This window comes from Geospiza fortis, unplaced genomic scaffold, assembly GCF_000277835.1.
Source record: "Geospiza fortis unplaced genomic scaffold, GeoFor_1.0 scaffold1, whole genome shotgun sequence".
In the NCBI taxonomy this organism is placed as follows: domain Eukaryota; kingdom Metazoa; phylum Chordata; class Aves; order Passeriformes; family Thraupidae; genus Geospiza; species Geospiza fortis.
This window is the reverse complement of record NW_005054320.1, coordinates 531,484-544,142: the sequence shown is the minus strand read 5'-3', so window position 1 is coordinate 544,142 and position 12,659 is coordinate 531,484. Positions and strand designations below refer to the sequence as shown.

Sequence of the window (12,659 nt, the reverse complement as noted above, 5' to 3'; positions counted from 1 at the left end):
AACACATTATTATTATCATAAAAGGTAACCTGATAAAGGTCCGAAAGAACTTACACTGCAAAAAAGAGAATGCCTGTGAAGATTAGGAAGAAGATGAACTAGTAAAGCAGTAAAAAAAGAACAAAAACAGAAGCAAAAAAACACCCCAAGCAACCAAGGCCATTGAAATAAAGAAATCCTTTGATGCTACAGAATACGAATTCCTCAAATAAACACCCTGGCCAAAATTACAAACCTCCACACCCTTTACTTTAGAAAGGTTTGATATTTAGTACTTAAAAAAAATAAAAAAATCAAACTAACCTAAGCTGATCCTGCACATGATCAAGGATTTTATTTGCTTCCTTATTATAAGATTAACAGATATTTTTACTGAAGTAATAAGTTAGTCTTCCTTAAAATTCTTGTTAGCCAATATGACACACATGCTGAAGGACTTAAGGACATGTTCCCACTTCAGGAACTTGGAACATTCCATCCCATACACTTATACCACTTGTTCTAGCATGATCGTTGGGTTCATCCAGATCTTGCTACTGTGAGAAGACTTCAAAATGCACTCATTTTACAAGTCTCATTCCCAGTCCTCCTCCTAGAAACCTGCTGTTTCTTCAACTGTGTTTAAGACCATCCTCCACCTGCTTTGCAAATCAAGAAACCAACCCAGATATACATGAACAAAATAGGGAAAACACAAAATAGAAATGAACACTGACAGTATCTAGAATGGCAAAATCATTTCATTTTTAATGCTCAGTAGGTGTAACTTCAAATGCATTATGAAACAGAACGCCAGTACTTTCTGCTAACACATAATTACTTAGAGCACTTTCAGATACTTTTCTCATGCTCTGGTCAGCTTGCATTTGGTTTAACTCGAACATTGCAAGTTGTTAAAATAGCTACTTTCATATCAAATGTATTTCTCATTTCCTTCTATTTGTATCCTTTAGTTACTTTTTTCAGTAAAGGTTCTCCTCCTCATCAGACGGACAGCCAGCTCACAGCAGGTGACCAGTCTCCTCCATGACTAATGTTTTTTTATTCTGATCCACAAGCAGATATTAATCTTTTGTCACGTGTTTAGTTAAAAGCTTTTAACTCTTAGGTTAGGTTTTAGGTTTGTTTTATATTTAACTCCCCATGAAATCTGTTAGCCTCATTTTGTCCTCAGCTGAGTCACTGTGGCATCCACAAATCACTCCTTACAAACAAGTCTTATTCTCAGCAACAAGTAAGATTTACTAGAAATGACAGCCTTCAGCTTTAAGAAAAGTAATTCATTCTGAGCATGTTTAATAATAAGTCAAGTTATTACCTTATGCTTAGATATAACTCTAATGTTGCTTGCTTAAAATTTATTTTAAAGCTCAATCTCTTAATTTATTTGCAGGGCTGTGAGTTCAAGATTATGAAAGAAATTCCATTCTGGAGATCTACAGGAACACCCAATCACAGTTTTAGTCAGCTAGTGCTTCAGCTTTTCTGACTTCTATATATAAACTGCCTCTCATGATACAGACAACATCACACATTACACAAAAATTGTCACTTTCTGGACATCAGTTTATTTTTAAAAGGTTTCAATTCTAGTATACTCTTCAGAGCTAAGAAATTTCAAAGCTGGCATTACTACACTTCAAGTTCAAAGAGGATGCCAATACAACATCATGACAGAGGACATGCTTCCCAACAGTGCACTGCCTAGTTCAGACCTTGTACAGGCAGCCCCTTCAAACCAGACCTCTGGCAAACCTCACAGAACTGACCATCACATACTCAAGGCCTTGTTTGCAATTATACAAATATTTAATATTTATAATAATTCATACACAAAGTTTAATACTCTCCTCCACAAAGGATGCCTCATGGGCATCACTGAACAACAATCTACACTTCAGCATGCTTAACTATTCAATCCCTCAGTTTCTTAAGGTACTTCAAAATTCTGTAACTCATCTTTATTCCAATTTACTATGAGTAACTAGCATTTATATATAATTAGGGCACCTCATAATCCAAGAAATGCAACAGACACGATCCTACTATCCTCCAGCACCACCTACAACTATAGCTTCCACCACACAAATCCTTCCAGAAAAAACTTCCCAGACCATGGTGACTGCTAAATCTGGTCTGGTCAGATAAATACGCTGCCACTTCCTTCCAGACTTCATGCTTCTCCACTCCTTAGTTAGAAAGGCAATTTAATGCTATTACAATACCCACTTTTTTCTCTTTTTTTGGGTTTTTTTTTTTTTGAGAGGAAGAGAAATTAACTGCAAATTTCTGAAATTCACAATTACTGTTCAACTTAATGTTCAGACATAAGGTCTAACAAAAACGTGATCAAATTCAAGCTACATGTCCTAGGACTATGCCATATTTTACCTACTCAAAGGTAAGGGTGGAAAGGAGGATTTCTGAACTGCGCAGTTAGATGAATGAAGCCAATGAAGTCAGAGTACACAGGTTGTTTTCCTTTGTCTTAGTTCATCCAGTATAAACACAATGCAGTTTAACAAAATCAACAAAAAAACCCCAATTAACTCTGACAGATACCACCAGAAATGCTGGCTGGTTTTGACAAGGCAAAACTATCAACATTTAGAGGTGTGCCATACTAACAAGCAAGGTCTATGAAACTCCTAACCTAACCAAGAAGTTTTAGGCACAAACCTCCTGACTCGGGATAACTTAAACAAATCGCCACAAAACCAACTATCTAGAACATTTCAGCCATTCTGGGGAAAACAAGGCAAATGAAAAAATACTGTTGTATTAACATCTTTGTCTTTAGTAGAATATTACTTTTATGTAGGAACAACAAAGTAAAAGTTCAAGTCATGCAGAACTGAATATTTCTTCAACTTTAACTGGAGAAAGGGACACAGCAGAATCAAAGACTGCCCACTGCTTTTAGTGGTATGAGAGTACATGGTCCACATAACTACCAAACACTTCTGTACAAGTAATGTTTCTGAATTGCTTCAAATAAACACTCTTATCAGGAGTTTGGGTACTGGGGAGTTTCTGTTTTGGCTTTTCTGAAATTAGTAAGTAGTATATGAAATTCTAAGCATTCAGTAACATTCAATAACAGTTGTAAACATGCAGCATTTCCTGTCCCCTGCACTGTACTTCCTGCACTGAAACCAGAAAGCCATTAGAAACTGGTCAGGAACACTGATGCACTGTGTGTCACACACACACTGATGTGTGTGACATCCTAGCAGAAGGAACAAGACCTTCAATCCCTAGGACAGCCCTGACTGCCTCAAGTAGACCACTCCTTGACTTTTTCTATGTTGTCTTTCCACACATCACCTACTCTGGGGAGAACTGAGGTCTGCAGGAAGAGAAGGGAGGTTGTACTTTGCACTATGTAAAAAGGGAGGATGTACTTTGCACTATGTAATGTTGCAAAGCCTCAAACAATTTCAGAAGGACAGCTAAATATTAACTTCACATTTTCAATTACCTGTAAAGCTTTAGTGTTATCTGCTAATATCGAACAACTGTGGTTATACAATGAAATATAGAACAAACTTATTTTGTCAGGAGCAGCAAATCTCAGCTATCCATAAAAAATCTGATGAGTTACCAGTTACATTACAAAGTTATGGGATGGCTGCTGCCCCCTGCATTGCTGACACTGCTGGCTTTTTTTTAGCTCTTAAGGCCAGCTCAATGCAGGCAATTCCAGAAAGTTAACCCCTTTTTGTCCAGGAACTGCATCACAACAGTAAGCCTAGGGAATGCTGTTTAATAGCTGCTCAATTTACTGCTAAGCTACATTTTCAGTACGTCTCACACTGTCCCCCAGCTCTGTGCTGTACAGGATTGTTCTTACTGGCTACTTATTGAAATAACAGAAAAGATGTAGCCAGATCTTTATTTAACAAATTCTCTAACATACATAACTTACATTAGGAAGTAACAATGGGATCCAATTTTGAAGTAAATTTTTAGCAGTCAAATTGATTTATAGGAAAAACTTGTTTCAGACTTTACTTTGACATTTTAATCTAAATAGAAGACTTCCAACTTCTTCTACTTTCCTTCCAGGGCTAGCAAATATAGTATACTAGCTCATGCCTGCCCATGCACACTAGGGGCTTCATTTAGACTGAAAGGGACTTCTGGAAGTTATCCAATCCCATTCGCAACTGAAAGGGCCAACTTTGAAGTCAGATCAAATTGCTCAGGGGTCATATCATAGTCAGGTTCTGAATATTTTCAGGGACAGAGATTCCACAACCTATTTCAGCGCTTCATTGTCTGTGTGGGAAAACATACTGCTAACACATTATAGTGACTCCCCTTGTTGTAGCCTGTGTCTGCTGCCTCTTATCCTTTCCCTTTGCATAGCTAAGGAGAGTCTGTCATTGTTTTCCTCTCACTGCCTATTAAACAGTGCCAGCAGCAATTAGGGTGCCCCACTTCAGACATTTCTCAAAGCTGAACAAACCCGCTTCTCGAGCCCTCTTCATACATCATGTGGTGACTCCCTACACTAGTGGCCTTTCACCTCTGCACCTGCTGCACATTTGGGAGCACAAAACTGTGCACTGTACTTTTGATGTAGTCTCACAAGCTCCAAATAGTAGATGTCCAAATTGCTTCATTGAACTGGTTGAGCATGCCCAGTGTGCTCTTTACCTTCTGCACGACTAAGGCACATACTGTCCCACAAGGACCTTTATGAACTTTCTTGTAAAGGCACCTGATACCAGTCTGCACGACATCTCTGCTGCTGCATGGGGTCACCCCCCCAAGACAGATCTGCTTTTGAATTTCACAAGGTTTCCAACAGTTATTTCTGACCTGTGGACATCCCACTCAATTAACCCCAGTTTTCAGCAGACAATTGACCCTCATAGTCATCCACATATCCATAAACTTGCTTGAAGTGCCTTACAACCCAGAAGAGAGGTCAGAATGCAGCTGAACTGCCCCTGCACTGGTGCCACCAGTGACCAGCCTCCAGAGGGACTCAGAACCTTCTGAGTTCAGCAGAACACAAAAATTTTCCCCCATCTAATAATCCCCTTCCCAAAACATATCTCACCAGTTTAGCTACAAGGAAATATTACAAAATCCTATTAAAAGCTCCTTAAGGTTAATAACACTCACTATTCTTTTGCCCAGTATCTTCTCCCATGTACATACAGCAATCAATTCAGGACCTCTTTTCACAGCAGTCTCAGACTGTGGATACACTATCAAAACTGCTCTTCCTCACTTCACTTCAGTTTTCACCTATCTGTAGCCACATTAACTTATTACACCTAAGCCATGTCTCTTGAGACTCAGAATACGCAGCTGTAGAGTAGCTCTGGAGATTCATCACAAAAAGAACTTTCGCTAACAATTCTGTAGAGTCACACAGTCCTCACCTCTTTCTATAAGGTAGAATACTGCTGAATCATTTTAAGATTTTCCATAAAGCCTACACAAATCTGTTTCTCCACAAAAGATTACATTCTGATTTATCAGGAGGTAGTTTAAGTTATTAAATATTCAGGCAGAAACACTGATACATCAATTGTGATAATCTGGTTATAGTAAAAAACCTTATTACTTACAACTGTTGAACTTAACAGTTGTGTTATACTATATATATATATACACTATAGATATACTATATGTATATATATATTCTATATATAGAATCACAGAATGGTTTGGGTTGGAAGGGACTTTAAAGACTGGAAGTAGAACATATAAGCCACATGCAGAAACCTAAACTACCTGGGATACCTCAGACAGCTACACAGAACTGAGTATGCTTCTTCCTATAGATCCTATCCTGGATAAATGGCTATATTATACTTGCTAGTTACCAGAGGCAGATTATTTTATGCTACCTCAGCTACCAGTAACACACTGAAACTTCCAACAGGATGCATTTAAATTTCCCAAAAAGTGATTCACAGTATGGTCACAACCATCAATTTCTCATAGTTGATTACTTTAGCACTACAGTGTCTTTTTAAATGGTACAGTGCCTTAATGAAGTCATAATAACATTACTTCTGTTTCAAGAAAGTTTATCTGTTGAAATCAAAAGTGCATTGAAGCATTTAAAACACAGGAACAGCAGCATTGATGAAGGGTTGACAAGCGGATTTTTATAATGCAATCTTTACAAATATATTAAAAAATCATATTAAGCTTAACAGCTCTTGACTTCTCTTCTCCAAATGTTAGCAATCATCCTTAGCAGAGTTAGTTATTCATTGTGGCAACGGTCAATAGTCAATATTGGAGAAATTAAATTACTTTGGGGAAAGAAATTACCCCCAAGGTATATATGAGTCAGAAGTCTTACTCCCTTAGTTAATCTGTTGCTATGAAGAAGTTACTTGGTATTTGATGTTATTTAACTTTTACGTGACTAAAGTTACTATTCTTCTACCAAATTACACTGAAAAGAAATTAAGTTACCCATCTTGAACATGTCAACTCCTTCATATCCTTTCTCCACCATCTCTTCATCCAATAGGTTGTTTTTGGTTATGCTTGTCCCAGCAATAATTAGTTTTCAGCTTATACAAATACACCACATGCAGCATGGCTGGGTGGTATTTCAAGTAAAAAAAGCAACAGAAGTAGACAAAGAATGCCCACATAATACAGGAGTACGAAAATGTTAAATCCAACACTAATCTGTAGTCTTCTAACTGAGGGGCCAACAAAAATAACAAATCCAAAAGTAACCAATAAATTCATCAAACTAGCTTAGTTGGTTTTTTCCACTCATTGGTACACATTATGGAGGCCTGCTTGACTAGTCTTTATTCACCTTTAGCAGGAGATTTCCATTTGAATAACTCAAATTCAATTTTGCACATGCCACTGCATTACACTGAAGTATTCAAAACAACAGTCACTTTCAAAAGAACATTCAGCTCTGTACAAACTAATCCCAGAACTAGTTTAAGAGCTATCATGTTATACGAACCTTGACTAACAGAAAAGGAGAAAACAATGAATCCCTGTAGACATATAACGTTATCTTAAATGCCACATAATGAAAATCTGATGTGGGAAGGGGGTCGGGGAAGGGAAATGGGCAAGAGCTGTCTACTGCTTGCAGATAATCTCAGTATTCCTGTCAATTCAAGAGTTACACTCAACTAGCCTTCACACTGAGAATAAGATGGATGATATTTTACGCTATTAAAAAATTAAAACTGCTCTTACTCCTGCACACTACTTGAAAAACAACTGAAAAGAAGCAGAAATACTGAATAAAAGTACGCAGCTATGATAAAAGAGGATTGTCTGGAAGCTTGTTACTGCTTTTCAACACCTGAACTAAAAGTCACCTTCTTGATAACATGCTAAACTTTATCTACCTTTACCTTCCCATACACTTGGAAAAACCAAGGTAAAAGGATAGAGAACATCAACAGAAGCTTTAAGACATTAAAGGTTTTTTTTTCATTTCTGCTGCTAATTTTCTTCTATTGCTAACTTATGGACAGAAAGGCAAATTTTTGGGTTCACAGTTGAAACAGTCCAAAGTCTGAAAGTTAATTACCTGAAAAGTAACTTCTGAAGCATTCATGTATGGGATAACACCAAAAAAGTGGGTTTGGTGTTTTCACCATGACTTGGAAGTTGTGCTACACCTCGAAGCTCTTCATCACCAGCTTATGTACTAAGCAACCATGGGCCACCTTTTTTAGAATCAAATGAATGCAAATATTGTCCATGAGCCTCCTCAGAAGCCTCACTCATACACACCTCCACCTGCTTTTAACACAGTGTTTTACACCTTCACCATCCAGGACACCCAGCGGAGTAAGACAAGCTTTCACCCAACAGCTTTACCATCTGTCCCCATGACCCAGACAGAAACACAGTAATTATTTCCCCTGACACATCCTTTACTGCACAAGTCACTCTTTATTTGCTTCTCATATATCTCCTTGCATTTTTTCCACATTCAGCTATTCCCACCTTTTCTTTCTCAGCTTTTCTTGTGATTTCTCCCCATAATCAGATGATACTATTTTCTAGGCAATCCTTCTGCTTTCTAACCAGAAGAATAATACTAATGATCCCTTTAACAAGAAAGCTTGATCAACCTATTTTATGCCTAATCAAAAATTCATCATCTCCATCCTCTCAATAAAAATACATCACTGCATTTCAGACACCTATGAACTTTGAGGCATGGAATACAACTAGCCTCCAAATAAGTACTGCTCAAAAATCTTGTTTTAGACAGGTTAACCCTACCAAAATACCTCCACTTCTAACAACCACAAAATCCAAGAACATGGGGCATAACAAAGTAATAATAATTAAATAATTGCACCTATACCTATTTTTCACTTAGCAAATATGGTCACTCACTTCCAACTATCAGCTGCCTTAGAAAATTCCTGACAGAAATTTCTGCATAACAATCCACATACCAATCAAAGCAGAAGTCATCAGGGTAAAAAAACCAAAGTTCCAATAATTCTCATCCAATAGAACACATTCATTCCAAGCTGGAAACAAGCTTGAGGTACAAACACAAACAGCAAAGTAATCAGTCATCACAGAGCCACGTTTAAGTGGCAGTGTACAGGGGCTCCAGAGCAAGCAGACAACACACACAATCTCAGCACTCTCACTTCCTGGCACACATATCCAAGCAGTCTGCAACTGTACCTTCTGATAAAGAGCTGTTTGGACAAAGCTGAATTCAGCCACACAGCAGCAGGGCAGGCCACCTCCACAGCCACAGGTTGGTGTAACAGCAGATGCTAAGTTATTGCTCTTCAACAGATAACCAACACTAAAAAATGACATTTACCAACAGCACTGCAGGTAGCTGGCACTTAGCAAGATTATCTTCTGTGTACCAGATTTTATTTTTCTCTTACCTTAATTTCATTCACTCTGGATTTGGTTTCTAAAAATTAAAATTCAAACTTCTGATTCTAGAGTTTCCAACTTATTTTTCCTTTGAGCTCCACAAATGCTCCACTCACTAGCCCCAGACACTGCTTTCTACAGCAACACACTCCCAACTCCTTTTCCCTTCTCACATCAGATGCAATCTACATCAGATTGTACCTACCTTAAAAGCTCTACTACCAGCACCTGAAGGGTTATCAACTGGTACAAGTAGTCTATAAAGTTTACATATTTTTGCTTCTCCTGCTACAGAATAGTCCTTTGTTTCTCAATATCACCCTGTCAGCAATACTACATAAAAGGGATCAGAAAGAAAACAAGCTAGATTTGACCACATTTCTAAACAGGATACTTGACTCTCTATCTCACAAAAAGTAAATCCTGCTAGACCTACTTTTATTTCCACTATCAAAGAGTATGCATATCCCATGACATAAAATTAAGTTGTTTAAGAAGGCAAGAGAGAAACACTGTTTAAATCAAGTAACTGTTCAACTGTTATGTAGCACAAGTGGCTAAACAACCATTACAATTCTTTTACGATACTCCAGGTGTTCAGATCCTAACTCAAATAACATTGTACTTCATTTCTATATATAAATGAGAGTTCTTGCACACCAAAAGCATCACAGTGTAACAGTAACATGGAAAAATAACAGATGTACCACAATGAAACAGCTAAGAATTCTTTCAAAAGATCACACCTCATATTCTAATGAGTTATCCTCAAGTACAGTCTGGACAAACTTCTGGCAACATTAAAAAAACTTTTTGTTAATTATCAAACAATCCAGATTTAAACTCTCCTATCTGTTGTTCTTACCAGTGCAGCTGCTCTGTTTCTTCACACAGCAGCTTCATACACTGCCCAACCTACTACGTGGTTCACCACTATTTCATTCCAACTTTTCAAATACCTTCTACAGCATTCCTATTCCTTCTTTCACTGCTGTTGTACTGCTTCACCAAACACCTGTTCAAACAAGCATTCATTTCCATACTATTTTCAAAAAATAAATGCATATTTATATGCAGATTTCTTAACTATTAACATAAAATGAGGAAAAACCACATTCTGTTGTCTTGCTGATAACTCTACTACACCTTCCCATTTCCAAGGTGGTAACCAGCTTTGCTTGACATTCGAATTTGCCATGACTTCACCCGAAAAATTAGTAAAAATGTTTCTAGCCAGATTGTCCTCATCAATAATTACTTGCAGATTTTCTTTTTTCAAAATTATTTTTGTCTATGGTACACTGCACTCATATATTATCTACACCTTTATAACCCAATCCTTCCAGCTCTACTGCCAGTCTGGAGTTCTGCATTCCAGGCTCCTGTAAGAAAAAAAATTCATTGGGATCTTAGAAGACATATGTATACTTCTTTGTCTTGTCTTACTGAGAAGCTTAACATAACCAGCAACTTAAATTGAAAAAAAAAAATATTTCTTCAACAAAATACCTGAAAAATGCATCTTGAACATCCTTCTATTCACCTCACTTTACAGTTCTGCTTATTTTTAATTCAAGCTTACATTTAAAAAAAATTTTGCACAAAATTTTTCACTGTGTGCAAACAAATGAGACACAGGAATTATGAGGAATTTGTTATTTAGTGGCACACAAGTCCTCACTTACAGCGTAGCTGAAAAGCATTTGCTGCAATGCAAAATAAGTTACTTTATAGATTAAAGGCTATGATGATGCTTCTATGGATGCCATACATGTCCCCTAGTTCAAGGTTACACTACTTTGATCACGTAAGTATAGTACGCACTTCGTGGCATCGTGCACTGTTTGACAGGGAAGTGGAAGAAGTACTTGTACATATAACCTGAAGCCAGTAGTCTTACTTTCATAAAAGAAGCAGCATTTATTAAAGCAGGTCTATATTTACTCAAAAATAGAAAAGCTGCTATTTCAGATTCCTGATATATTTTCTCTTTCTCCCATCAGTTTTTTGGTGTGAATGTTGAGATGTTTTTGGCAATATTTCTCTGAGGAATTATAGCTCAAATAAATCATTTCAAACTGTCAATCGAAATGACCAGATAAAAATTTATTTGGTTTTGTAGTGACTTTATTCTACTAGGATTGGGATCATTTACGCCAGCATTTTCAAATCTTTCTTTTGCTACCATTATCAGAATTAGCTGAGTAGCAGGAAAAAAGGCAACCAAAAGTAATAAGTAGTTTGGGGTACCATCAACATGTAAACATGCTCAAAATATATTTAAGAGCACTTTTAAGAGCACGGTATTCATATTTTTCCTTCATAGTCACATGTTACAGTTACAAACACAATGAAAACAACTGTGGGAAATTTAAAGGTGAAAACTAAAATCTAAGATATTGACAAAAAAACCTCTTCCCCGGCTGCTTACCTCCAAGTCCAAAAGTCTGTAACAGTTTTTCAAGTTTTCCCTTTTACCCAGAGATTATACTTCAAAACTTTGTACTCGAAGAACAGAATTATTTCAACACAACATTGCCACTTGTGGCTGAAGTTCCGAAGAGTTATCACTTATGCAAAAAAAAAAGAATCTGGGAAGACTGACAACCTGAATTACACTTATCAAGACTAAAATGGTTGAGTTGCTGTATGACACTAGGCACGGATGCTCTTAGCTTCATTGTTACTATTAACTTCACATTTAGATGTAAAAATAGCTTGTCAAGGTCATGTCAAGTCTACAACTTCACTTTTATACTTGCAAAAAAGCAGAAATAACACTGAACAAAAGGGAGGGGAGAAAAGTGCTAGTGCAAAAAGTTTGCCAATCATATGAAAACTAAGTCTTTAAGCCTTTAAGTTTGAAACGTGATGCCTTCTCGATATTTACAAACTTAGTAACAATCACCTTTTTTGAAAGCTACATCATTGCCAGAGGGGGGAGACTACTACATGCACCAGCACAATCCTATAGCGCCTCAACTCCCTCCCGGAGAAAGTATTTCTCAGATACTACAAAAGTGTTTTACGGCGGCATGGCTTGCTCGTTCCTGGGTATTTTTATCACATGAACCTCCAGAGACTACCTCCCCTAACTTCTTCCTCCTTCATTAAAGAGGGAAGGGACACAGCGTCTCCTATAACAAAATATCCTTGCCAACTATTCCCTTACATTGGGAACACAACGGCAGAATGAGGGTTTTCGATTTGCTCTTGCGAAGACTACCTTTATCCCCTCTCATCTTCCACTGCTGTAAAAAAAATAACACTACACCGCATGCAGTACATTATAAATAAATAAATAAACAAATTCCTGCTCAGTTTCCAACTGCTATGCCCCCGGCAGCAGCGGCTCAGGATGCGGGTGATGTAGAGCACCCGATCCCACCTCAGCAGCAGCGGCGAGCGACCCAATATCGAAACCAGCACGGGTTTCACCCTCAGTGAGAGGGAACAACGACACGAGCCCACGCCTCCTGAGGCAAAGCGCGTACTATTCCTCCCCCCAGGCTCACCCGGATAAAACACCAAGAGCCTTCTGTCCTTCCTACGGGATGGGAAATAAGGAGGTGGGGGGGGAAGCGCCCGTGAATTCCCGCAAATAAGCGAACTCCCGCTCAGGACGGGAATTACAGCGGATAACCTGCCATCCGCCGGGGGAAGCCCCAGCAGGAGAATAAACTTCCCCTGCTGCCCCACCCGGGCCGCTGCCACCTCAGCCCAACTGCCAGGGATACTTGGCATCCCGGGACACCCGCTCTCTCGACTGCGGTCGCAGC

The 12,659-nt window shown here is 38.2% G+C and overlaps 1 protein-coding gene across 1 annotated transcript in view; it reads right to left on the bottom strand.

Moving 5' to 3' along the window:
* The window catches only part of NECTIN3 (nectin cell adhesion molecule 3), a 59,640-nt gene that overhangs the window by 45,678 nt on the left and 1,303 nt on the right, over positions 1–12,659 (bottom strand). Inside the window, exon 2 of the mRNA XM_031056693.1 lies at positions 12,053–12,131. Within this exon, the coding sequence (XP_030912553.1) occupies positions 12,053–12,131 (79 nt within the window). The remainder of the gene's footprint in view (positions 1–12,052; positions 12,132–12,659) is intronic.